This window comes from Zosterops lateralis, assembly GCF_965231275.1.
Source record: "Zosterops lateralis genome assembly, chromosome: 1".
Taxonomy (NCBI): domain Eukaryota; kingdom Metazoa; phylum Chordata; class Aves; order Passeriformes; family Zosteropidae; genus Zosterops; species Zosterops lateralis.
In genome coordinates this window covers 26,093,821-26,119,307 of record NC_139762.1, presented here as the reverse complement: position 1 = coordinate 26,119,307, position 25,487 = coordinate 26,093,821, and the positions used below count along the sequence as shown (strand labels likewise).

Here is a 25,487-nt window from a genome sequence, read left to right as displayed (position 1 = left end):
CTCCACCAGATCCATCTGGTGGGAAATAGTTTCAGTCACATTGTGAGATGACAAGGTAGTGTCCCAGGATCTATAAATAGGCATAGAAAGGAGAGCAGTCCATCTTAAAAAGAGGTAGCTGGACAAGAACCAGAGTCCAGGCTGCCCTGAGAGGAGTGACAGGTACTCACTCCTTCTGTCCCCACTGGCAGTACAGTGCAGCAGGAGCACGAGGAAAGCAGCTTGAAGGTCATATTAAACCCTGGTCTGAACACTGACAAACTGGCAAGATTAACAAAACTGGTATTTTGCTGACTTCGTATCAATTCTCTGACTGTGGCTTTACATTTTTGTTGTGAGACAGGTCTAAAGTCCTGGAGAAAAATAATTTCAAAATGAACATTGTATAGCTCCGATGGCAGTCTCTTCCTCAGCCCTACTGCCTTCATTGAGTCACAGCAGATGAGTGACAGCAGGAAGCTGAACCCCTGCAGACTTGCTGAGACTCTGGTTACAGCCACAGCGGTGCACTGCCACGCCAGCAGCTGGACAAGGACCGGGAACCACGGCTGCTTCCCTTGACTCTCCCCATGGAGGCTCCCTGCTCCCCCTCACCAATGCTGCACCAGGCTGCCAAACCAACTGGCACCTCAAGCACAAGGATTCTGCCACAGCTAAAGCATCACCTCGACAAAGGGCTTCACTGCATCGTCCTGAACCCCGCACGAGAAATGCAGGAGGATTTTGTTTGCAGAATGATGGATGATGTAGAAATAATGCTGGATACTAATCAGAAAGCAGATACCATCCTCTTCCCATCTAGGAAGTCATTCAAATGCAAATAACTGCTGGACTCATCTCCCCAGTGTGCAAGGCCTAGGTCCTGTCCAAGGCAGTATTATCCAAAAAAGTTGGCATGCACTAACTTCTCCCGAGTCTGTTACCTAAGAAGAGCCAATGGCCTTAAGCTGACATTGAGTCATTAATCCATGATAAAAATCACGGCAGAAAACAAGCAAGTTTAAGTGCTGTGATCACGGATTTCTGGGGAAAAAAAAAAAAAAGAAAAAGAAAAAAGAAAAAACAAAACAAAACAAACAAAAAACCCCAACAACAAAAAAAACAACCCCAGCCAAAATTAATTTCATAACATTTGGGAATGTTTTTTTTCAAACAGCTAAATGCCACATTTTAGAGGACTAAGCCACTAACCAGCTATGTTTCTCAGAAAACTGCAGATCACAGATACGTGTTTCATGTACAAATATACAGTGTGTATTTAAGGCATTGAATTTTCACAAAATCTTTCAGGAGGCTGTAATACATAACTCTAGAGCGAGGTTTGGTTTAGGTTTTGTTTTCGGGGGTTTACTTTTTGTTGTTGTTAATACAGTATTCTTTCAGTGTTCCACATAAAAATAGGCAGCACGAATGCTGCAGACACAAGACAGAACCCATGCTTTTTTCAAAACCCAATGGTTTTGAAAAATGCTGTTACTAATCCACAAAGCTATCTAACAAAATAAAAAGCAATACTGTAACAGTCCTTTAAAATCCAAAGAAAAAACCTTTTCTCCAGTGATATGGAGAGAAATATAGTCAAACCATAGTATCTTAAAATAGATTTGTCTGCTAGTAGTGATAGTTTAAATTACACATGCCTATTTTAGATTTCAAGGTAAGAGTTTATTTATAATGGTAGCATTATGTTTTTAAAATCATGTTTGAAGTACTTTATAAATTCTCTGAAGTTGGTGCTTGTCAGATTTTAAACAATTTTGAAATGAAATTTTAGCAGATAACAGATTAAGAAAGATGCAGTCAGATAAACCTGCATGATAAGAATATAGCTTTTTATTACTACTTTTATTGCCCATGTAGTGTCAAAACCTGCTTGCAAATACATCTGTTATCTGTTTCTAGCTATAGACACCCTCCTTACACTTTAAAAGCTAAGGTACAGCATATAAAAAAACTGAGAAACATCTGAACAGGATATAACACAGAAGAAATAACTGACTTTGTTAGTCAGTTTTGTATCAGTACATACATAAATAAGACTCATCAAGCACCAAGAGATCTTCTCCAATCTTAATCAAAAAATAAATATTATGGATATATAGGTAAGAAATCAGCATTTGCTATCCTGAAGCTGTTTGCAAACCTCACTACACCGGTATATAAAAATAATATTCCGTTTGTAAAAGAATGACGGAGTGGGTAAAGATTTTTTTCTTTTCAACTTTTTAAAATATGCATTTATCAGATATAAAATAAATAGTGATGATCTTCCTTGCTATTACAAAAAAAATAAATTCTGTTATGCAGAAATAAACACGAAGTACACCAATAGTCTTGCAACTTTGCAATGAGATTTTGAAAATAATTATTACACTGATTAAATCCTTGGTACAGTCCAGTAATTGAAGTTATTCAGTCAGAAAGCATCTAGCTCTCAGGAAAAATGTTTTCCATAAATACTGAGAGCAACCCAAGCAGAAACTGCTGCGATTCAGAAATTTGAAGGTAGAATATTGTAACTAAACCCAGGTGTTTCCTTAATTGATTTTCAAAATAATACCTAAATATTAATGCAGCTTATTCCCCAAATTAAACAAAGCCAGAACTCATTAATAACAATCACATCTAGTTCTTACACAGAGATTTTTATCAATAGCTAGCAGTTAAACACAGCAATAGACCTGTCATTTTCTACTGTCTTCAGAAATATTTGACATCACATATCTGACATCTAAAAGCAATAATGATCTAAAAAATAGGTGTTTCAAGATCTCTTATTACAAAGGCAGAAGCGCTGACAAGGAGTTTTCCTTAGCAAATACCTGTGCAGACTTAAACGGCATAATCAATTACAGAAATCTGGAAAATTATTAGCTAATTATGACCTACCAGATAGAGGGTAAAAGCAAACGAAGATCATTTTCTGTTACAATGCTTAGAAGAACTGTTTGCAGTTCTCACTTTCAGAGATACTTTTGCTACTTCTCTTGCATAACAAAACTTCACATCTATTCTGAATCTGCCAGCTTATCATTTATACAGATTTTTTTTTTGTTTATCAGTGCTCAGTAAGGAAACCAAATGATATTTCTGTGTCCAGAGACCCAAATTTGATTCTCGTAAAAACACAAAGCTTGGATACCATGGAAATAATTCCAGTCTGATCCTTACATGAGAGCTGATTTTGACCTCTCAGAACGGAAATAATTTGTGAAATCGGGGGTGGCCTTGCATACAGAATAAAAGCAGGATGAAGCTTGAAATTAATTATTTTTTCTGATGTTCCTATATATTTATATGTAAACACACTGAAAACATGCAGCGGTTTGCTACGTACAGCCTTATTATTGATGGGAATGGGATCAAGCAGTCCAGACTAATTTTTTGGAAAGAAATTATGGTCTCCTTGAGTAAAATGGCAAAACATCAGTTGATTTCAATTTCAGCCCTGGTACTTGGGGGGAAAGGGTTTGTTTTTTTCTTCCCAAAATGCTGGGTTTAAGCCTCTGTGTTTAAGCCTGCATTAATGAGAACACCTGAAGGATATGTCCCTCCCTTCCCAAAATAAATTCTTGGGAGACTCCTCCTGTATATCCTCCAGCTGTATGTGCTCTAATTAAAAAGGCTGCACTGCTTCCTGCTCGGAGCACTTCAAAAGGCCTCGCTGCTCCCCTTGACAGTGCAGTACCCAGTGCTGGTTCCTCTTACCTGTCCATGCTTATTTATGGCAAGCACCACTCACTGGAAGCCATAAACTGCGCCCGTATTTTACTCTGACTGAAACGCATAGCAGGTTTACGTGAAAGGTATATTAATGACCCAACTAATCTTTAAAAAAAAAAATTAAATATATGGTGTATGGAGGAAAATACTGCTGCTTGCTCTTCCATCTTCTCTTTTTTGGGCATAAAAAGAAACTTGTCAGCTAATATGTGAGGTTTTATTTTCTTACAGTCTGTTGTTAATTTTACATTGCATTAAGTTTTTACATTACATTAAGTAAAAACGTGGAAGACTTTGTGTGTATAAAAATACTTCAATTTTTGTGCTGAGAACTGATTACTGGCCATCTAAGACATCTAAGGTTGACCTCAGGTGATGACAGGCTTTCTGAAAATCATTTTTGGGTGAAACTCAAATCCAGAAAAAACAGTATCAATTTAATCCTCTGGTGTTTTTTAAAAATTGAAATAATAGGATGAAAAAAACGGGGTTTGGCACACTTGGAAAGACACTTTTTTTAAAAAAGTGTTTATCAGTCTCAATCTTTTCTATAAGTGCTCTGATTAATCCTTTCTTGCCAGTGAAATTCAAAGCTGAGACCTTTCCTTTCCAATGGTCCCCAATGTTTAGCTAATAGCGGTGACAAGAAAACTTAGTTGTTATTTGCATTTGTACCTTTAAGTTCCACAGCAAAGTTTAAAGACAAAAAAGCGGTGAGGGTGTAAAACCCCAAATAGCATGTGAGAGAGATGCTCTGTGCTTTTAAAAGACTGCAGCGGGGTACCAAGTAACTCAAAGGCAGGGTGCGAGGGGGGATGCAGGGGCACCCGCCTGTTTCTGACACGCTGGGGGCACCGGCACCGGCCTTCCAAGTCACGATCCCAGAGGATCTGGCGCAGAGGACAAGCATAGAGGAAGAGAAGCCTCGCAGTCCAAGAGGAGCCGGTCCCTGCTGGCAGTCAGTGCCCGGGCTGCCAAGGTGTGCCCCCCTGGGTGAGGCATCGCTCACCTGGCGCTGGGAGCGTCGTGCGCCAGGAACGAGGCGGGGGGATTAAAAAAACCTGAAGAACGAGGGCGCTTTAAAAGTGCACCTTAAAATAACAGAGGGGAAGGAGCCTCCTCCCCGAGCCGGCACCGCGGCATTTAATTGCGCTGGCTTTCTGCCGGGGGTGCCGCAGTCGGCCCTCCCACCCCGGACAGGTACCGAGGGAGCAGCCCCGCCGCAGGGGAGGGAGCGAGGGAGGGAAGGAGGGAGGGGGGCGGGCGGGCGCCCCCGGCAGCGGGACCTGCCCTCCCTCACCCTCCCCTCCCCTCCCGTGCCCTCCCTCCCTGCCGTGCGGCGGGGCGGCGGCTGACGCCGGCTTTCCCCCGCCCCGGGGGAGCGCGGAGCCCCGGGAGCCCCGGCGGGAGGACGGCCAGGGGTGCCCTGGCAGGGTTCAGGTCTCGCCCGGCGCCCGCCCGCCCGCGCCTTCCCAGCGCCGCCGAGCCGCCTCACCTCGGTGTCGTTATTCAGGTTCCACAGATCCAGGCGCCCCATCCCGTCCACGCAGGCGAAGAGCGCGGGATGCACTGGCGACCACATGACATCGTAGACATAGTCGGCATTGTCTTCAAAGGAGTAGAGCGGCTTGTTGTGCTGTAAAGCAGAGAGCGGCATGAAGACTTCGTGGCGCTAGTGCTGCCTGGGGCTGTCTGGCGAGTCTAATTAAAAACTTTGCACATTTACAAAGTGTCATAAAACTTCCCCAGATGAAAGGTCCTCCGCGAAGGGCGGGACTGCGCTTTAATGGAGCAACAACTGTCCGGTGGGATAAATGAGATGCCCGGTGTGAGGGGCGCGGGACGCGCGGGTGACGGGGCGAGGGGGAACGGCCGCTCCCGCTCCCGGCCGGCACCCTGGCGGCGGGAGGGGCTGCGGGGGGCGGTGCGGGAGGCAGCGGGCACGGGAGGCGGCGGGCACGGGCCGCGGCTCCCGCCCGAGCCGGGCGCTGCGGAGGCTCCGATAAGGATCGTGAGAGCGGCGGGAGAGCGCGGCGCCCCCCGGCCCCCCGCGCACCGCGCCTGACACCTAGCGGCCGGCGGCGGTATCGCAGCGCCCCGGGCTCCCCGCGCCCCGCAGGGAACGGGGGGAGGAAGGAAGGGAGACAGCTCGGGAGGGAGGGAGGGAGGGAAGGCTGTCATCTGCAGCAGGCGGGGAGTCGGGGACAAGTTAGGAAGTACACCAGGAATAAAGTGTAATTGTCCCTCATGAATTATTCATCGCATCTGGCTTGTCTTTAATTTTTGCATAATGGCTTCGCTAATCCCCGATCAATTAATGGAAAATGAAATTTGAATGATAATGAAAACTCCAGAGATGAAAGAAATTAAGTATTCTCATGGCTTGTGACAGAAATCTAAACAATGGGACTTCTCCGAGGGTCTCCCTCAGTGCCTCCCTCCTCCCGCCGTTCCCCTGCCGCCTCCCGCTGTCCCCCGGCCCCGGGAGATGCAGCATCTCCCCCGTCTAAGTGTCCGGGTCCACCCGTAGAACATCTCGGTCAGGTCCCTCTGAAATGAACCCTGGTGCATTTTACAAAGCAAACATTGTCCAGAGTCCCTCAATGCACAGCCATGCATTATTTTTCCGAAAAGTGGAGTGACTTTTATAATAATTGTAATTATTATATAGCTTTCCTCTCGTATATTATTAATTTAAAGTGATAATGTAGTCGGTTTGACATCTATTTACAGATGAGTTCTTGCTCGTTTTGGTTTTAGTCCTCTTGCACCCTGTCCTGGATTTGTGAGATAAGAATGTATTCTATTTGCCATCTGTTGGAGGTGGGAGGCAGTTATCTTATCTCTTCCAAGAACAATGTCTCCCTCCGGGGAGATGTCTCCTGCTAATGGGCCATTAAGTGACTCACTGCATGACTGATAAGGTACATCATCCCATTGTGAGATGCTCCACCCAGAAGGAGGAACCAAGCATTCCTACCTGCATAAAATAAGCTTGGTCTAAGCCATCGGCCCAGTTTTCTTCACTGGATTCCCAGAGGAGCAGCCATCTTCGCTGGATTCCCAGAGAAGCAGCTTCTTCCCTGCTGGATTCCCAGAGGAGAACCAGGCCCATCTACTCTATCACCAGACCTTCACAGAGAACTATACCCTTCTACAGGATCTCTGCTTCAGCAGCATTTCATCTGCCACTGCAGGAGGCACAGCCACCATCCAACTGGACTTTTACCAACACCCTGACTCCTCAGGGTGTCAGGTTTTCTGACTGTATCAGTAGTTTTGTTTGTACTAATTACATTTGTTGTTCTTTTTTTCTATTTTAGTTTTTTCTAGTAAATAACTATTATTCCCATTCCCATACCTTTGCCTGAGAGCTGTTTTTTTTTTTATTTTGAAATTGTGGTAATTCGGAAGGAGGGAGGGAGTTTACCTTTCCCACTTCACAGAAGGCTTTTGCCTTCCTTTACAGACTCCTGTCTTTTCAAACTAAGACAGATCTTGGCGCCCAACGTGGGGCTCGAGGGCATTGAAAGGAAAAAGGGAATAATAGTTCTTAAGTAATCTAATTGTGTGTACTGATATAGAAACATCTTTGAGTGTCACCATGTGGTCTAGCTTACCTTGGTTTGGGTGGCACGTGATCGTGGCTGTATTTCTCCCATTTGCAGGCCCTTATCTAGATATGGGTCCTATAACTAAGGCTACTGTGGCTGTTATCCAGTTTGGCTTATGGGTCAATAAGGTGAGGAATTCATGGATCTTTAACTTCCTCTGGAAGGCAGGTACATGGATTCAGAGCTATCATACACTAACTGTGTGTTTTTGGGGTTACCTTAATAATGGTACCTATTGTGAAGAAATGACACCAGGGGAGATTTTCTCCCAACCTTTTAACCATCTTTTTGGGTCTGCTCCACCAGTTTTTGAAGGGTTAAGATCCACTCTGAATGCTAATGATGTCATACAATGGGTGGTGTTGTTGATATGCCTGTTATATTTAGCACTCAGAGATAAGGGAAGATTAACATGGAGAACTACCCTGACACCTGCCCCAGAGACTAGAGATGCTGCTGTTCCAGAGCCTGACCCTGCCCCACAGTCTGTCTCAGAAATGAACCACCCAGATTGGGTGGGGGTTCTGGTTAAGGAGATACGTGAGATGAGTCAGATGCTGAAGGAGTGCATTTCCCCAGCTATTGAGAAACTCTCACTTTGCCTTCAAGAGGGACAGCCAAATAGTACAGCAGTGGAACCCACAAGTGTTACAACTGTCCAGGGTCCAGCCGAACCACAAAGGCAGTCACAGCCAGCAGCAGTTGCCCCGGTAGAAACAAGGAGGTCTAAGATGAAAGCTGAGCACCCAGATAAGGATAGGAATGGAGGAACCTCACAACCCACAGGGGAGCCAGAGGTTGCAATCATCACCGAGTCCCTAAGGTACGAAAGTCTCCGTAACCTGCACAAAGACATTGTGCGACGGGGACGTAAGGCTTATACTACCTAGTTACTCCGGGTCTGGGATCTTATGGGTACAAGTGTGCAGCTGGATGGTAGTGAGGCAAGGAACTTGGAACCCTTGACCCAAGACTCAGGTATGAATCAGATTTTTGTAAGGGAGCCAAGGTCTCTTTCTCTCTGGGAGCGGCTTTTAATGAGTGTCAGAGAGAGATTTGTCCACAGGGAAAGAATGCAGGAGCACCACCATAAGATGCGCTGGAAGACCCTTGAGGAAGGGATCCAACAGCTGAGGGAAGTAGCAATATTGGAGGTACTCTTCGGGAGGGATGGACAGCATGACAATGACCCCGACAAAGTCAGGTGCACAGGGCAAATGCTGTGGAGCCTAGCAAACCTTGGGCCATCTCAATACACCACTTTTATTGCAACAATTGATGCAAATACTAACCGAGAGACCGTGGGTTCTGTTGCCAACAAGCTGAGGAATTATGAAAGCATGATCAATGGCCCAATGCAGGCTCATATCTCAGCTGTGATTAAGGAGTTCAAAGAGGAGATGAGGGAGATGAGGGAGGAGATGAAAAAAGTTAATGCAGCCCCTGTGCGAGTTACAAGCCCCAAATTCAGTGCCCAACATTCCCCAGCTAGAGACAGAGGGTACACCCCAAGAGCCAATTTGTGGTTCTTCCTGCGTGACCATGGGGAAGACATGGGTAGGTGAGATGGAAAACCCACTTCTGTCCTGGCAGCACGGGTGCGTCAGCTCAAAGAGGGAAACTCTAACCGAGGAACTTCCACCAAGGTGAAGGTAGCCTCGACCTCCCATGACCGAGCTGCCGGGTATGATGTGTCAGATCCCCTTGAAGGAACCTCTAGTATGTATGCCCAAGAAGGGAATAATAACCAGTGTTAGAAGTGCCCTGTCTCTAGCCAGGGAGAGGCACGGGAAAACCGGATCTTCTGGACAGTGTGAATCCGATGGCCTGGCACATCAGAGCCACAAAAATATGATGCTTTAGTTGATACTGGTGCGCAGTGTACTTTAATACCATCGGGACAGGTGGGGGCAGAGGCTGTTTCCATTGCTGGTGTGACAGGGGGATCTCAGCAACTGACCCTGGTGGAAGCCGAGGTGAGCCTGACCGGGAAGGAGTGGAAGAAACATTCTATTGTGACCGGCCCAGACGCTCCATGTATTCTAGGCATAGACTTTCTCCGGAACAGCTATTACAAAGACCCAAAGAGACTCAGGTGGGCTTTTGGAATAGCTGCTGTAGAGGCAGAAAACATTAAGCAGTTGAACACCTTGCCTGGATTATCAGAGAACCCGTCTGCAGTAGGACTCCTGAGGGTGGAAGAGCAACGTGTGCCAATTGCGACCTCGACAGTGCACCGCCGGCAATATCGAACAGATCGAGATGCTGTGATCCCCATCCACCGGATGATTCGTGAGCTGGAAAGCCAAGGGGTGGTCAGCAAAACTCACTCACCCTTCAACAGCCCCATCTGGCCTGTGCGCAAATCCGACAGAGAATGGAGATTGACTGTGGACTACCGTGGCTTGAATGAAGTGACTCCACCGCTGAGCGCTGCCGTGCCGGACATGCTGGAACTCCAGTACGAGCTGGAGTCCAAAGCAGCAAAGTGGTATGCCACTATTGACATTGCTAACGCGTTTTTCTCCATTCCTCTGGCAGCAGAATGCAGGCCTCAGTTTGCTTTCACGTGAAGAGGTGTGCAGTACACCTGGAACCGACTGCCCCAGAGGTGGAAACACAGCCCCACCATCTGCCATGGACTGATCCAGACTGCACTGAAAAAAGGTGAGGCTCCAGAACACCTGCAATACATCGATGACATCATTGTGTGGGGGAGCACAGTGGCAGAGGTGTTTGAGAAAGGAGAAAAAATCATCCAGATTCTCCTGAAAGCCGGTTTCGCCATTAAGAAAAGCAAAGTCAAAGGACCTGCCCGAGAGATCCAGTTCCTTGGAGTGAAATGGCAAGATGGACGCCGCCAGATTCCCACTGAGGTCATCAACAAGATCACGGCAATGTCTCCACCGACCAGCAAAAAGGAAACACAAGCTTTCCTGGGTGCCATAGGATTTTGGAAAATGCACATTCCCGAGTATAGCCAGATTGTGAGCCCTCTCTACCTAGTTACCCGCAAGAAGAACGATTTCCACTGGGGCCCTGAACAACAGCAAGCCTTCACCCAGATCAAACAGGAAATTGCTCATGCGGTAGCCCTTGGCCCAGTCAGGACAGGACCAGAGGTGAAGAACGTGCTCTACTCTGCAGCCGGAAACAATGGCTTGTCCTGGAGCCTTTGGCAGAAGGTGCCTGGTGAGACTCGAGGCCGACCCTTGGGATTCTGGAGCCGAGGTTACAGAAAGTCCGAAGCCAACTACACCCCAACAGAGAAAGAAATCTTAGCTGCCTATGAAAGAGTTCAAGCCGCCTCGGAGGTGATTGGCACAGAAGCACAACTCCTCCTGGCACCCCGACTCCCAGTGCTGGGCTGGATGTTCAAAAGAAAGGTTCCCACTACCCACCATGCCACTGATGCTACATGGAGCAAATAGATTGCCCTTATCACCCAGCGTGCCCGTATTGGAAATCCGAATCGCCCTGGGATTTTGGAGATAATTACGAACTGGCCGGAAGGTGAAAACTTTAGTCTCACTGATAATGAGGAACAGGAACAAGTGACAAGGGCTGAAGAAGCGCCACCATATAACCAACTACCAGCAGAAGAAACATGCTACGCTCTTTTCACTGACAGTTCTTGTCGCATCGTAGGGATAAACCGAAAGTGGAAAGCAGCCGTATGGAGCCCCACACGACAGGTTGCACAGGCTACTGAAGGAGAAGGTGGATCGAGCCAACTCGCTAAGCTCAAGGCTGTTCAGCTGGCCCTGGACATTGCTGAAAGGGAGAAGTGGCCAAAGCTCTACCTTTACACCGATTCGTGGATGGTAGCCAATGCTCTGTGGGAGTGGCTGGGAAGGTGGAGAAAGGCCAACTGGCAGCGCAAAGGAAAACCCATCTGGGCTGCTGATATATGGAAAGACATTGCCTCTCGGGTGGAGAAACTAACAGTGAAAGTCCGTCATGTAGATGCCCATGTCCCCAAAAGTCAGGCTGATGAGGAGCACCAAAACAACGAGCAAGTAGATCAGGCAGCAAGAATAGAGGTGTCAAAGATAGACCTAGATTGGCACCATAAGGGGGAGTTGTTCCTGGCTCGATGGGCCCATGATGCATCAGGTCATCAAGGCAGAGATGCCACCTACAAGTAGGCACGAGACCGAGGAGTGGACCTAACCATGGACAGCATTTCTCAGGTTATCCATGACTGTGAGACGTGTGCTGCCATCAAACAGGCCAAGCAAGTGAAGCCCCTATGGTATGGTGGACGGTAGTCCAAGTACAAGTATGGGGAGGCCTGGCAGATAGACTACATCACACTGCCCCAGACACGCCAAGGCAAGCGCTACGTGCTGACCATGGTGGAAGCCACCACTGGATAGCTGGAGACCTACCCTGTGCCTCATGCCACCGCCCGGAACACCATCTTAGGCCTGGAAAAGCAAGTCCTGTGGAGACATGGCACCCCTGAAAGAATAAAGTCGAACAACGGAACCCATTTCAAGAACAGCCTTATCAACACCTGGGCCAGAGAACATGGTATCGAATAGATATATCATATTCCCTATCATGCTCCAGCTGCCGGCAAAGTTGAACGGTGCAACGGACTCCTTAAGACCACCCTGAAGGCACTTGGTGGTGGAACTTTTAGAAACTGGGAAATGAACCTGGCAAAAGCAACCTGGATGGTCAACACCCGAGAGTCCATCAATCAAGCTAGTCCTGCCCAGTCTGAACCCGTGCACACAGTAGATGAAGATAAAGTCCCTGTGGTACATATGAAAAGTATTTTAGGAAAAACTGTTTGGATTAATCCCACCTCAGGCAAAGACAAACCCATCCGTGGGATTGTTTTGCTCAAGGACCTGGTTATACTTGGTGGGTAATGCAGAAAGATGGAGAAACCCGTTGTGTACCACAAGGAAACCTAGTCTTAAGTGAGAAATGGGTGTAAGATTTCATTGTGATGCAGATGGAAATAGAATAAGGGGTGGATAATGTCCTGGATTTGTGAGATAAGAATGTATTCTATTTGCCATCTGTTGGAGGTGGGAGGCAGTTATCTTATCTCTTCCAAGAACAATGTCTCCCTCCGGGGAGATGTCTCCTGCTAATGGGCCATTAAGTGACTCACTGCATGACTGATAAGGTACATCATCCCATTGTGAGATGCTCCACCCAGAAGGAGGAACCAAGCATTCCTACCTGCATAAAATAAGCTTGGTCTAAGCCATCGGCCCAGTTTTCTTCACTGGATTCCCAGAGGAGCAGCCATCTTCGCTGGATTCCCAGAGAAGCAGCTTCTTCCCTGCTGGATTCCCAGAGGAGAACCAGGCCCATCTACTCTATCACCAGACCTTCACAGAGAACTATACCCTTCTACAGGATCTCTGCTTCAGCAGCATTTCATCTGCCACTGCAGGAGGCACAGCCACCATCCAACTGGACTTTTACCAACACCCTGACTCCTCAGGGTGTCAGGTTTTCTGACTGTATCAGTAGTTTTGTTTGTACTAATTACATTTGTTGTTCTTTTTTTCTATTTTAGTTTTTTCTAGTAAATAACTATTATTCCCATTCCCATACCTTTGCCTGAGAGCTGTTTTTTTTTTTATTTTGAAATTGTGGTAATTCGGAAGGAGGGAGGGAGTTTACCTTTCCCACTTCACAGAAGGCTTTTGCCTTCCTTTACAGACTCCTGTCTTTTCAAACTAAGACACACCCCATGGTGCTTGGATGGATGTTGGGGCTGGAAACACTGCAGGGTCAGCACATGGGACAGGTGTGTGTCCATCTCCATCCTGCCATGTCTCTGAGTATTGATGTGGTGTGTTGCTGTTGCAGCATTGTATTGTAAACAATTCTGTAATATTTCTGGCCATCACAGGTATCACAAAAAATTACTGGAAGTATTCTGAGACTTAATTACATGACTTCATCACTTGAAAACATTCTGAAAATACATGGGGATTTATTCTAGAGGCTGGGTTTTCCTCTGCTTGAATTAATGAAAGATACTTTGATTACAGGATTGGGTCTCAAATTTTCATAACAAGCCTAATGTTTTTTGTCCATTTCTTAAAACTAGCAAACATTTTGTGTAACAATGAAATGCAATTAGAGCTTGGCCTTATTACCTCAAATTTATACAACATTATAATTTCTTTTCCCAGGCTGGAATTTTGCAAAAGAAAACGAAAAAGTTACAAAAATGTTTTCATTCTGGAAGAAGGTCTTTTTCTCTAAACACATAGGCATCTGCTTACTATATTATAGTGGAGTTACTTACATGTGTTAATAGAATTACGTACATGCCTGTGCTAAACCTTTTCCAGGGTTTAGGACCAAATGAACACCAAACTTTTGAAGAGGCAGAGTTATTTCACAGGAAATTTCAAAGTGAATCTTTACAACTGTAAGCTAGGAAATAGTATTTAGAGAGGGCTACATGGATTCCCAATGCTGCACTGTGGATTTTCACTGAAAACACCTAATTTAGGTTAAAATATATCAAGTATCTAAATCCTGGTGGGCACTGAAGATAGTAGTATACCAAACAAAAAAGAAATCCGGTCAACTGCTGGAGGGATGGTATTTTTCGTATTCATGGGAAAAGTGCTGCACATACAGCACTTCAACATTTAATGTCATGGGAGAAGTAACAAAATTCTACAGAAGTTAAGGACCTATTAAGATATCAATCAATCCAGGGCAGATTTCAATCAGCATTTCCTTTTTGTCAGCATATCAAAACTTGTTTTGATCTTGAGTGTGGCACTTTTTAATGGCTTTTTAGTTATGTTACTTTCTTTTCCACTTCATGCCTAAAGACCAAGGCATTAGAAGGAAGGGTCAGGAGATTTGGTGCTAGTCTATATCTTGCTGTACACACGTTGTGCAGTCTCCGGCAAATAGCTTTAGTTGATGTGCCTGTTTCCCTGTTATCCAAAAAAACCCACTTTCAAGGTACTGGGATTTGATGTGAAAAGCCTCAAATACCGAAACTGAAATGGTAAATGCCTTTACCATAACAGTGGATATACTCAATCAGATAGAAAGTCAGAGGGAAAGTGTGGACAGCAGGAATACGGCTTTTGAGAAAGATCTCAGACATGCAAGGAATGACACACAAATTAATGGAAAAGAATAGGATGTGGAGCACTGCAAAGAAATAAGAAATTGCAGGATTGTGAGCAGCCCAACCAAAAGGCAAGATGAGCTGCAGTGTGGTTGGGAAATCAGGGAGAAATCACATGGCAGAAATCAGTCAGTGGTAGTGGAGCTGAGCTACAGTATCACTGTCCTCCCAGCTTGACTAGCTGCCAGTGAAAAAAGAGAAAGTACTTCCCATACCGTCTTGTCTTCTTGCACTGTTTAACCAGAGAAGAACACAACAACTGCAGAAGGTCCATCTTGCTTTGTGTCCTGTCTTCAATACTAACAGCGACTGGCCTTTCTTAAAAGTTGACATTATATTTCATCCTGGTCCGAGAGCAGTTATGTTGATTTCGTTGTGAAGATTCCATTCCTGAGTTTAAGTGTGTGTTTAAGTATTCACAGGACTTCCTTACTGCAAGCCTGCTTCCTCACTACGGGCCCAGGCCTGCAGATCTTGTAATGCAGCAATTTATGAGTAAGGACCAATACTGACTCCTTTTAGAAAATGTTGAAATGTGGAACCATGTAAGGGTCACTTTAAAGCAGTTTTAAATTACCAAAACTTCAGACCTACACAATCCATAACTAACATATGGCTATTATTATAAAACAACTGAAATTTAAACTTGATGAGCTTTCATTCTTAAATATCAATCCGCTCTGTTATTCAATAGAACAGAAGAAATAGTTTAAAGCAATATCTTCAGAAAAACTTGGACCAAATCTACTTATTACTGAAAAAGAACATTGTAGAGTAAAAATACAGCCCTAAAGAATCAATGGAGTTTTGCCATTGATTCCAAAAGGACATGATTTGAGCATTTAGTGGAAAAAGCAAAAAGCCAATTCCAATACGTGATTTTTTTCTCATTTATTTAAACGTGTTATCGAAGTCAATCATTTATCCTCGCTGTTTGTATAGAGGCATTGTTTAAGAGGACAATGAAGAGTGAACATTTTAAGTATCTGTTGGCTGTCTAGGAAGTAAGACTTGTCTATGGAATAAGCAGCTCACCTAAATAATTCTACACATTTATATAAAAGAGGGGGTTTTTTACACATAAAATTCTGACCAGTCTATTCCACTTATTTGCATAGAAGAATTTTCTTTAATCCAGGAGGCGCCACACATAAAGTAGCTAATTATCCATATAAAGGAATGTATACATATCCACAGGTTTTAACTAGCATCTGACTTCTGAAAAGCCATGGAAAAAAACTATTCGCATTGCCCATTTCATGAAACAAGCATTTTTTTTCCATATTGCCACAATTTCTGTGGGTGTCAGCTCCACTTAAAGGTACTTTCCTAGGCTGTACCTTCAGCAGTACAGATGTGTGGAGACACCACACACTCTGCTGTCTCCACTTCTTTCTTTGTACTCGACTGTCTTCTATTCTGAAGATGATAAGCCAAACACCGTACTTCTGGCTCTCACCATATTAACAACAGCCATCAGTGCTGTGCAGTATTGCAAGTTGATTCAAGCTTTTTGCTTTTCTAGGTGTGCAGCAAATATGACAGATTCATAAGTCCTTGGCATAGAAACTTTCTGAACAATCTAATGTTGTTTGTTTAGGCTCAAGCTCAGGCTTTCAGGCACTTGGAAAGTGTAGAGCCAGAGTGGTCCTGAGCAGTGTCTGTTCCTCTGGCCCTTGAACAAACCAGGGAATAGGAACTGGGAATAAGATGATCTTTACAGATCCTTCAACCCAAAACATGCTATGATTCTATGATCCTGGTCCCCGTGAGACCAAGTATTCTATAAACAGTCTTTATTGATTAAAAAACCCCAAACTACAACCTACAAAATGGTGTCAAAGAAAGACATCTCTTTCAGCAGAGATAACACATAGGGAAGGTACAATCTTCTGTCTTTCTTTAAAGTGAATACTGCAGAGTCACACTGACTAGATGATGTGAAAAGAACTGGGACAGAGCATAGCTCATGGAACTTCTGCTCAGGATAGGATCTGAGCTTGTTCAGTGTTTTATAGCCCTAGTCTTCTCCATCTTGAAAGAGACCTCAATGTTTTGCTGAATCCAGGGTCATTGTTTCCCTTCTGACAGTACCACTTAACCAGGCCAACTCAAAACATGCAGATAGTATAGCAGAAACTAAAAGCTGCTGGGAATATTGATGCAAATACTCATCAAATCCAGTTTTACTCTGGTCTTGGCCTTTCTCCCTTCAATGGTGTCCTTCTCAGGACACCAGCTATTAGAAGTTTAAGGTTATTTGTCCATACTCTTGTGGTGACAAGCTGTCCCCTGCTCTGTATAAGACTCTAGTGCTCTTGCGAGCCTTCATGTTCTCTTTCCATTTGTATAGAGTCAAAGAGACCCTGGTTTTCATTCAGACTGACTGATCTCACAGGAATTTTGCCCATTCTGGACTACCACGTGCTCCCAAATCTATTTTCTAATAGTTACAGTGATCTAGGATTATCCAATAGCTACTACTCGGATACTATATTTGTGGGACTTGACTTAGTTCAGTTTATGCTCATTTTTAAAAGTTACAGTATTCCCAGGAACTGCTACTAGATGTCATAAATCAGAGGCAGTAGTTACAGGTATATCTCTGGTGGCTCTGCAAAGCCTGTCTGCATTCTCCACAAAGGGTATCATTATCCTACAGACCCCAGTACTTCACAACTCACAACTTGTAGCCTGCTCCACCTCTTCCAGGACTGGACAGACCTTCAAAGGATGACAATGGGAAAGCAAAAGAGGGATGTTCAGCTTTAGCCACCCAATGTCACTGGCTAACTGAGGTACCCTGAACTGACTTACATGAATAAAAACTCCTTTAGCTGCCTTAAAATTCCTTCTGGAAGTCAGTTTCAATGTTGGATTGCAGATGAGCCTCTGGGACTCAAAGAACATTTCACTGGGCTATGACCAATCTGTAGGTTGTGTCACCTCACTGTCAGACAACTACTAGGTCACTGAAACAAGTCTAAACTGACTTGATTGGCAAGATAACAGGCTTAAGTTTTAGACTCAGTAGCAACAGGGGGAAAGAAGTGAGTGTGGAAATGATCCCCACACTCTTCACAACCCTTTTGTTTAAGTGCTGTAGTATTGTTACACTGATTGGACTTTGGTATTCTAAAAGTTGCAGACAGACAAGGCAGAAAACTGTTCACGTTTAGAAATTATATTCTTGCAGAGATGCTGAAACTATTGCCTTTCCTTATTGTCAATAATAAAAGAAAGTCCAATATTTTTTTGCATAAACATGTGGCAATTATTATGGATGGAGGAGGGGACAAGGGTAAGACTGAAAGGAAAGGGGCTATGAGAGCAGACCAAGTCTGGAGATAACCTGATGATTACATTTTTGTGGTTTCCTTCAAAGTCAAAGCACCACAAGTGAGTATAAAAGAAGGAAGCAAAGGAAAAAAAAGGTTTGATGATTGGCACAGGCGGTTTTAATGAGAACTGATCTTAATGTCTAATATTATGGTATGAAGAAAAAAATAAAAGAACTTGGAAAGTCAGACAGCACTTGTCTTTTAAGAGCATCAGAAATTCAAACAGAAGAGCTTTTGAAATCTGTGGAGATAGCCTGGAAGCTAGTTTTACTGACAGGTAAACTACTTATGCAGTTAATCCTTCTTAACTCTTTAAGTACTCAGCAGAGGTGCAGCACATTCTGGCTGTGCTGCTCTACTTCAAAAGTTCTCTTCTACCATGTCTTTCCACTTACCCAGTGGAAAAAGACATTTCTATTTTCTTAAAAAAAAAAACCAAAAAACCAAAACAAAATAATAATAAAAAAAAAGGCAGAAAGCAGGGCATTCCTCTTCACCCCTGCATATTAGCTGAGGAACTATTTTCAGTGAATTTGATATAAATGTGCATTATTTGATGCCTACTGTAAATTTAAATGATTTAAAAGATTTGACTGCTATGGATGAACTTAAAAAACATCAGAATGTATGTAAGGCAGACTGGCTTACAGTGTTCCCTGGCTCAATTTTGTCCCTAGTTCCTTCTGGCCAGGCTGGTGTATTCTTGTTTCTGCATTTTAGATCATCCAGTTTAATTCCTAATCTGGAGCCCCTCTTACTCCACAATTACAAGAGTTGTGCCTATAGGTTTCCACTCTGTGAGGTTTAATATTCTCTGCTCCATTCACCCACATCAAGCTGGAGGCAAGTGCAGACAGCAACACTGGAAAAGCCTATACAGGTATCTTCCATTTGTTCTGTATTTCCTCAGACTGCTGACATCATCGCTTAATGGTAATGAAGTTTTCCACCTTTTATTTAAAACATGCTCTAAGCAGAACAACACTTCTTCCTAAACTACTTACTATGCATTTGTGTCAAAAGACTTCTTTAGAAGTACTATTGTTTTCTTTTGGAATTTCTACCTACTTCTAAAAATGGCTCAATTTCTTTTAAGAAGCTCAAAACACTATAGAAAGTCTTACTGTCCTTGCCTAGCAAACTGATTCATTGTTTCTGTAGTTCATACCCTGCTTTTATATTACTATATTCCTGGATTCTTTTTCAGAGAAGTTCTTGAGGGACTTGCTGAGAAATATAAGCAAGGCATGTTGATGGAAGAATGACTAAATCCTAGTCAGAGGAAACACAGAGTGAAACACTGATGGGCAGATTTGGTCTTCTACCTCCAGCTGTCACTCCCTGTTTATAACCCATACAGATGGGACAAGGAAGCAGAGCTGGAGGATGAGTGAGATGCCTTGGGAGAAGCTGGATCGGTGCATTGGTGCTTTCCTGTCCTGCAGGAGAGGCAGCAGCACGCACTGAGGTTCTGCATGTCCCTCTTCTGGGGTCAGTGGGACTGCTCTCCCTGCTTTGGGCCTCAAGTTGTTAAAGAGAGGCAGTTTAGCTCAAATTGCACGGCGAGGAGAGGAGTGGGATAATGTAGCTGCGGTTTGGTTGTTTCCCACCCCTGTGATTCTGACAGGAACGTTCAGTATGAGGCCCCTGAAAATTCAATTTTTCTCTTTAATGGAAAATGCTGCTTCATGGCGGGGTACCTGGCCCAGCATTGCGTGTGTACTCAGTGAATTGCCAGGCTTTCAAGCGACCCCGCTGCTGCAGTTCAGCTGCCAGAAAGCAAGAGCACGAGGAACATTGTAGGATGGCTGACACAGCCTGATGTTACAGCACTGTCTGCTAAACAGTCAAGATTAGTATTTGTAGCTGCTGCCACCAGGATGCCCGCAGAGCTTTCATGGGTCAGCAAGCAATGATTTTGAGGCTAATTATTATTGAAGACAACTTCATCTTGTAGGACTTTGAACACTGTTCCTTTTTTTTACTGATAACAAAAGTCTCTCACATGGCAGAGAAAAGATTGCTGCCTGAAGCAGGTGGGAGAAAATTTCCATTAGGGAAGAAGTCCTGGGCTTTCTATACTGATAATTGTCCTGAAATGCTTCACTATTCCATATGAGCTTGATCCTCCAGTTTAATTCCGCACCAGAACTGTCAGTGGGAGGTTTGGAATTTTGATTTAAGGGAAAAAAGGAATGATGACTTTGTTTTGCACAGATTATATAAGCTCCTGAAATCCAATTCTGCTTTCCATGTGCAAATAGAGCTTTCACTGCAACAGCTGGATTTATACTAGGGTTCTCTGAAACACAGTTTAGCCCAGTGAGTTTTTTAGAACTCAGTATTTTAGATGACTGTTTTATTTGTGTGTGTGCCATTCTTCACAAAATGTATCACAAAGAAGCCCCATGTTTCATGTGAGTAAAATAAGTATATTGGCTAGCTGATGAATATATTCCTAATGCTTATCAAATATGGCTACACAGAAAACCGAAATAATGAGAATAATGAGAAGTATTTCAAGTGAACAACTTGGGACTGATTTCAAGCCACCTGACTTCACTTTGGTTTTTACTCTTTAAAATTACCTAGAAAATATTTTTTTTTTTTTCTTTTTTTCTTTTTTTTTTAAGTACAGTTGGATGAGAGCCAGACCTCTGGCTCCAGAGGTAAAGGGCAAAACCTTAAAAAATCCTGTCTGAACAGGCAACTCCACCCTCTTCCCCAAGTCAGCTTGGCCTTTTGACAGAAAGTGTGCTCTGAAGCAAATTCATTCATTGCCTTGTTTTTGGACCAAACTCAAAATTCTGAACTCACACCACAGAGAAACCATTTCCATGAAATCCCAGCATGCTATTTTATCACCCTTTGTCATTCCCTATAATCAGATAAAATTAACATTTGGACAGTGATTAATCAAATTAATCATTTAAATTGCTTTTATCAAAGAGAAAAGAAGGATCTTTGTGTGGTAATGCAGCAGTGAGGGCGACCATTCTAGTCAGGTATCCAAAATAAGACGAGTGAAATTGTCCCCTGAGATAGACATTTGAGCCCCACCAAAATCAGTCAGAGGGAGGAGTAGTAAAGGATTCTGGCTGCAAATCAAGGTGCATATGTGTATGTGCATGTGATGTGGGATAAAGAGGCTGATTCCTTCCTGGTAGTGGTTTGGGAGAAGCCAGAATAAGAAGACAGACTTGGGAGCTTAAAAGTGCTGACACATCTGCCAGTTCAGATATGGCCTGAGGCTGCCCAGATGCAAGAAAGCCACCAAAAGCTACAGCAACTGATCATCTGCCAGACTTGGGTTCCTGCATAGTCAGTGGTGGGCAGGAATTGTGGTCTCTCCAAGAGGTGTCTAACATATGCAGTACAGTTACTTCTTTCCAGTAGCTGCATAAGAAACCAAAGTGTGAAAGCTGTAATAATAAAAGATCCAGGAGGATCCAACTTTGTGTGAAAATGCCTTACATGATAATATGAGAAGATATGGCCCAAAGGTGACCATCAAGTAGTGCTCTGGTTCATTCTGCAACATCCTTTTCCATCACAGTAAATTTGGTCCATTAAGTGGATCTAATCAGATCCTATCAGCAAGGCTTCTAGGGAAGGCAGAGGTACCTGCCTATAGTAACACCACCACCACCACATTTTTCTTTGCTTTTTTTCTAGAGGTAGGCTTCAGCTGGACCTTGGAGGAGATGGTGTTCAACTCTAGGCCAAATGAAAACCAGTGCAGTCTGAAGTTACATGCTGAAAGGAAGGTATGACAGGTAGAATAATTTGCTCCAAGAACAGGACTGGGTCATTTGACCCAGGTTGTCATCAAGCACATGGGCATAAGAAATTCATGGTACAGAGATGTGTGTGAAGGCACATAGCATAGAAATGGGAATGTTTGCTGTTTAAAATGTGGTTTTTCAGAAAAGCTCAAGAGACTGCAGACTGGAACAGCACAGCACACCAGAACAGAAGAGCAGCATGTGAAGAGCATAAGAAAAAAAAGACAAAGGAGAGGGACAAGGAAGGCACTACCATCGATGCACGTCCTAAAAAGCAAAATTTTAGCTAAAAAGCAAAATTGAGCATAGACACACAATGGGTAGTCTGTCACTGAGGGCACACATGACCTCCAGCTCCATTAGACCCTGCTAATGCTTATGTGGTGGCCCCAGTACCAGTCTGCTCACCCCTGAGCCTCTTTCCGATTATGGCATTACCACCATTATTTAAACATTAGGCAGAGGGAGACAAGCATGGATGAGGATACAGCAATTTCGTTACAGTTATTCCAGCCTCAGCCCATCTGAGCATGACTTAGGCATAGGTGCAAGAGGAGAAAACTAGTCATTAGCACCTCCCCTCAGTGGAAGGATAAGAGCTAAAGAGGGCATATGAAGGATGAAAAGGCTAACAAAATCCAGCTCTCTGTCCAGACCTTTAATAACGCCCTTAGCAGCAAACAAGCTATCTTCTAGGCTTTAGTTGAAATCAGCTTATGTTTTGCTATGTTTTAACAATTCCAAGACAGCTTCCATCTCTTGACACAATATCAAAAAATTTGCTCTCCAAACAGCAATTGCTGTAATAATAACAATACTTACATTTCATTATTTAACCTCATGCTATTCATTCATGAGGATTAGTGTTTAATTAATTAACAACACTTAGCATTTCCACTTAGCACTTTACCTCTTCAAAGCATCGTACCGACACTACCTAATTAAGGGCAGAGCTCCACAGACACTTCACATTGGGACTTCCCTTTGACAGCTCTGCATCCAAGACTTGCTCATATGGTGTAGCATGAATTCAAGTTGAAAGCCTTATTAACTTCATCAGGAACCGGGTAATGCTGTGGTTATGAAGTAACTATCTTTGCAAATTGTTTCTTTTCCTTCTTTCCTTTGCTTCTGGTTGCTTGCTATTCACACAGGCATCTGATTTTTTGCTAATATGATGGACGATAATGTGAACCTTGTATTAATGTTACGCTCATTCATCCACTAGTGAAAATCTTATTCTCAGTCACCTGGTTGAACTGCCTTTAGCTAGAAAATGTGTTAACCATAAAAACATTATAAAATGTCAAGCAAGAGTTTTTAAGGGAGATGGTGCTTTCAATCTATCAGTCAAATGCCTGCTATGAAAGTGCCTTTCTTGTAAGCACCCCAGGATGCTACACAACATCAATAGACAATATAAACACAAAGCTTTTATGGTTCACTTTACAATTGGACATTGACTCTGAACCTGTGAAATAGAAAGGAATTGAATTTCATGACCAAAGAGGATAATGTGCACAGGATTAAGCAGACAATGCCGGTAGAAGCAGGAAAGCAGTACAGCATTGGATGCTGATAGGGAGATTAAATTTACAAGTAAGAAACTAAAGGAATAAACCAATTCTGACTAAAATCTTATTAGCCAGCAGAAGCACTTAATACTTCATATTAATCCACTATTTTTTTTTCAGAGCCCACTGATTGACTGAGCCTTGACTATGAGATCTGAACAAAGAGAGCCTTAAATATGTAGTAGCTCCAGCCAAGAAAATTATTCAGACAATATGGAAATAAACTTCTGATGCAGTTGAATGGGGAGAAAAAGAAAACAGTCATCACAATTCAAGAACTTGTCTAGTGTCTCAGAGGATGTTTTCACAGGGCAGTGGCTGGCAGGGCAGCAGCCTGGGTCTGCTGCTCAAACCTGCTCCAGAAGAAAGTGAGTGATCCAAAACAGCAATGCAGCTTCCAGCTCTGAGTGGTGCTGTGGTGTGTCACATGCACATCACAGCTTGCCCAGCTCAGTCAAACAGCTTTCTCAGGAAGCCTCTCTTGCCAGATAAGCCACAGCTTGATAGATATCAGAAATTTAAATGGTTTGGTTCTTTGAAAACTGATTATCTTGAACAAAATCAGACCCAACCATTCTGGCACTGAAATATTCCACAAGGATAACTGTGTATTACTATCTGCAGTGTCTTTGTGCCCAAAATGTGCTGTGTTAGTGTTACTACTAACTTGTAAAATCCCAAGAGTTTAAAATAAAAATCAGGCTTTATTATCCCTTAATGCAATTTCATTTAAGCTGCAGATGAATGAGACCCTTATTGCCATATTCAGCCTCAAGCTGACAGTTAAACGCTTGTGTACATGTGTGATTGGAATTCAATACTTGCCTTTCATCTTCCCTGCACTCCCCACAAATTCTTCTCCCCTCACTCAGCTTCAGCTTCTACACTCCAATATTCCCTTGCCCCCAGTCACCACTGCCCAGGACTCCCCTGTCTCACACATCCAATGGCCTATCTAGCCCCAGTGAGCCAACATCTAAGCTGTCTATCCCTTGGCTATCCTGCAGCCTTTTCTAACATTTACCACCTAGGAGCCATCCCAGACCCATTCCAGCCTGCCCATGTCCACTCCTCTGGACGACTTTTGGTTAAGGCTGGGTCTAGTGATGTACATAGTTACATGGAGTTAGGTAAATCATGCACCTTTCTCATTACGAGTTTCCTGAAGTGTAATGCTCAAGACAAAACCATCAGCTGTGGTCACTGCTGATTAGAAAAAGATACCTGTTAATTAGCACACATATTGGATCAGGCCATTAACAAACACATTGGGAAGGTACTATGGAAGTGGATTCAAGTTATCATCTAGGTAACTGCTTCCTTTTCCAGCACAAGGCTGTCACATGAGCCCTTCTGATCATTTTCATATTTACATTTGCTATGCATCTGTTCTAGGATCTCCAAGCCCTGATGTCTTAGAGGAACACATGCTGAGATACTTCCCGTCTGGGGTCAGCTTCCAGTACTGGAACTCTGCTGGGTGCAGCTCAAGATGTGAACCAAATACAGGCATAAAAACAACTTGGTTAAGGCAAGAATCTGACATTTGGAAGGCATTTCTCTATTCTGGTGTACAAAAAAAAAAAAAAAAAAAAAAATTTACATGACTGATATAATTAGGATTTTACATCTCATTGTCCTGTTTAACCAGGTTGGTCTGTTTAGTCTGTCTCATGGAGTGTTGGGGTTTCAAAATTTCATAGGACTGTAACATTTCTGCTGTTCTGCTGCTCTCTCTGAAAGAGGTCACAGGCAGATGGCCACAGAGTAGTCAGCAACAGATCCCTGGTGGTCATGATTGTAAATTCCAGCATGTACTTTCCCACTGTTCCAGTGTCTAATGTCATTGGGACATTTTATACTTTTTGGATATCACAGCCTCCTCCAGCAGTGAATTTCACAAGTGATACTGATTGCACTAAGTTGTACATGCACTTCCCCTGTTGCTTTATCAGAGGAAAGTGTTCCTGCTCCTGCACCACCATGGTGCATAGTAGTAGTTTTGCAATTTAACCTGCACAGGGAGTGCTGAATGGATTGTTTGATGGCTAGGAGTACAAGACATCCTCATCTCCTCATCTTGTGAAACTGCTCAGCACTAGAGTTAATACTGAAATGAAGGCCCACTAAAGGGCAGATATGATTGAGGGTTACACTAGTAATATATTTTACTTACAGTTCTATCATTGGGCTCGTTCTAACCACAGCCTTTCAATTAATTGGTTCTTAGGACTTCATAGACAGTATTAAAATATTTCTGACAACACCGTTTCACAAGTAGCATTACTTGTTGCAGCCCAACTTGGATTTCTTAC

The 25,487-nt window shown here is 43.6% G+C and overlaps 1 protein-coding gene and 1 long non-coding RNA gene across 8 annotated transcripts in view; one reads left to right on the top strand and one right to left on the bottom strand.

The window, feature by feature from the left end:
- Positions 1-25,487, bottom strand: part of DYNC1I1 (dynein cytoplasmic 1 intermediate chain 1) — a 211,567-nt gene that overhangs the window by 19,304 nt on the left and 166,776 nt on the right. For all 7 annotated transcript variants that reach the window (XM_083878320.1, XM_083878319.1, XM_083878323.1 and 4 more), the window contains one exon: positions 5,219-5,359. In XM_083878320.1, the coding sequence (XP_083734446.1) occupies positions 5,219-5,359 (141 nt within the window). The remainder of the gene's footprint in view (positions 1-5,218; positions 5,360-25,487) is intronic.
- Positions 19,805-25,479, top strand: LOC310919173. Its single transcript, XR_014591789.1, has 4 exons — positions 19,805-19,849; positions 21,489-21,580; positions 23,293-23,540; positions 24,568-25,479. It is a non-coding gene; the product is annotated as an uncharacterized lncRNA (long non-coding RNA).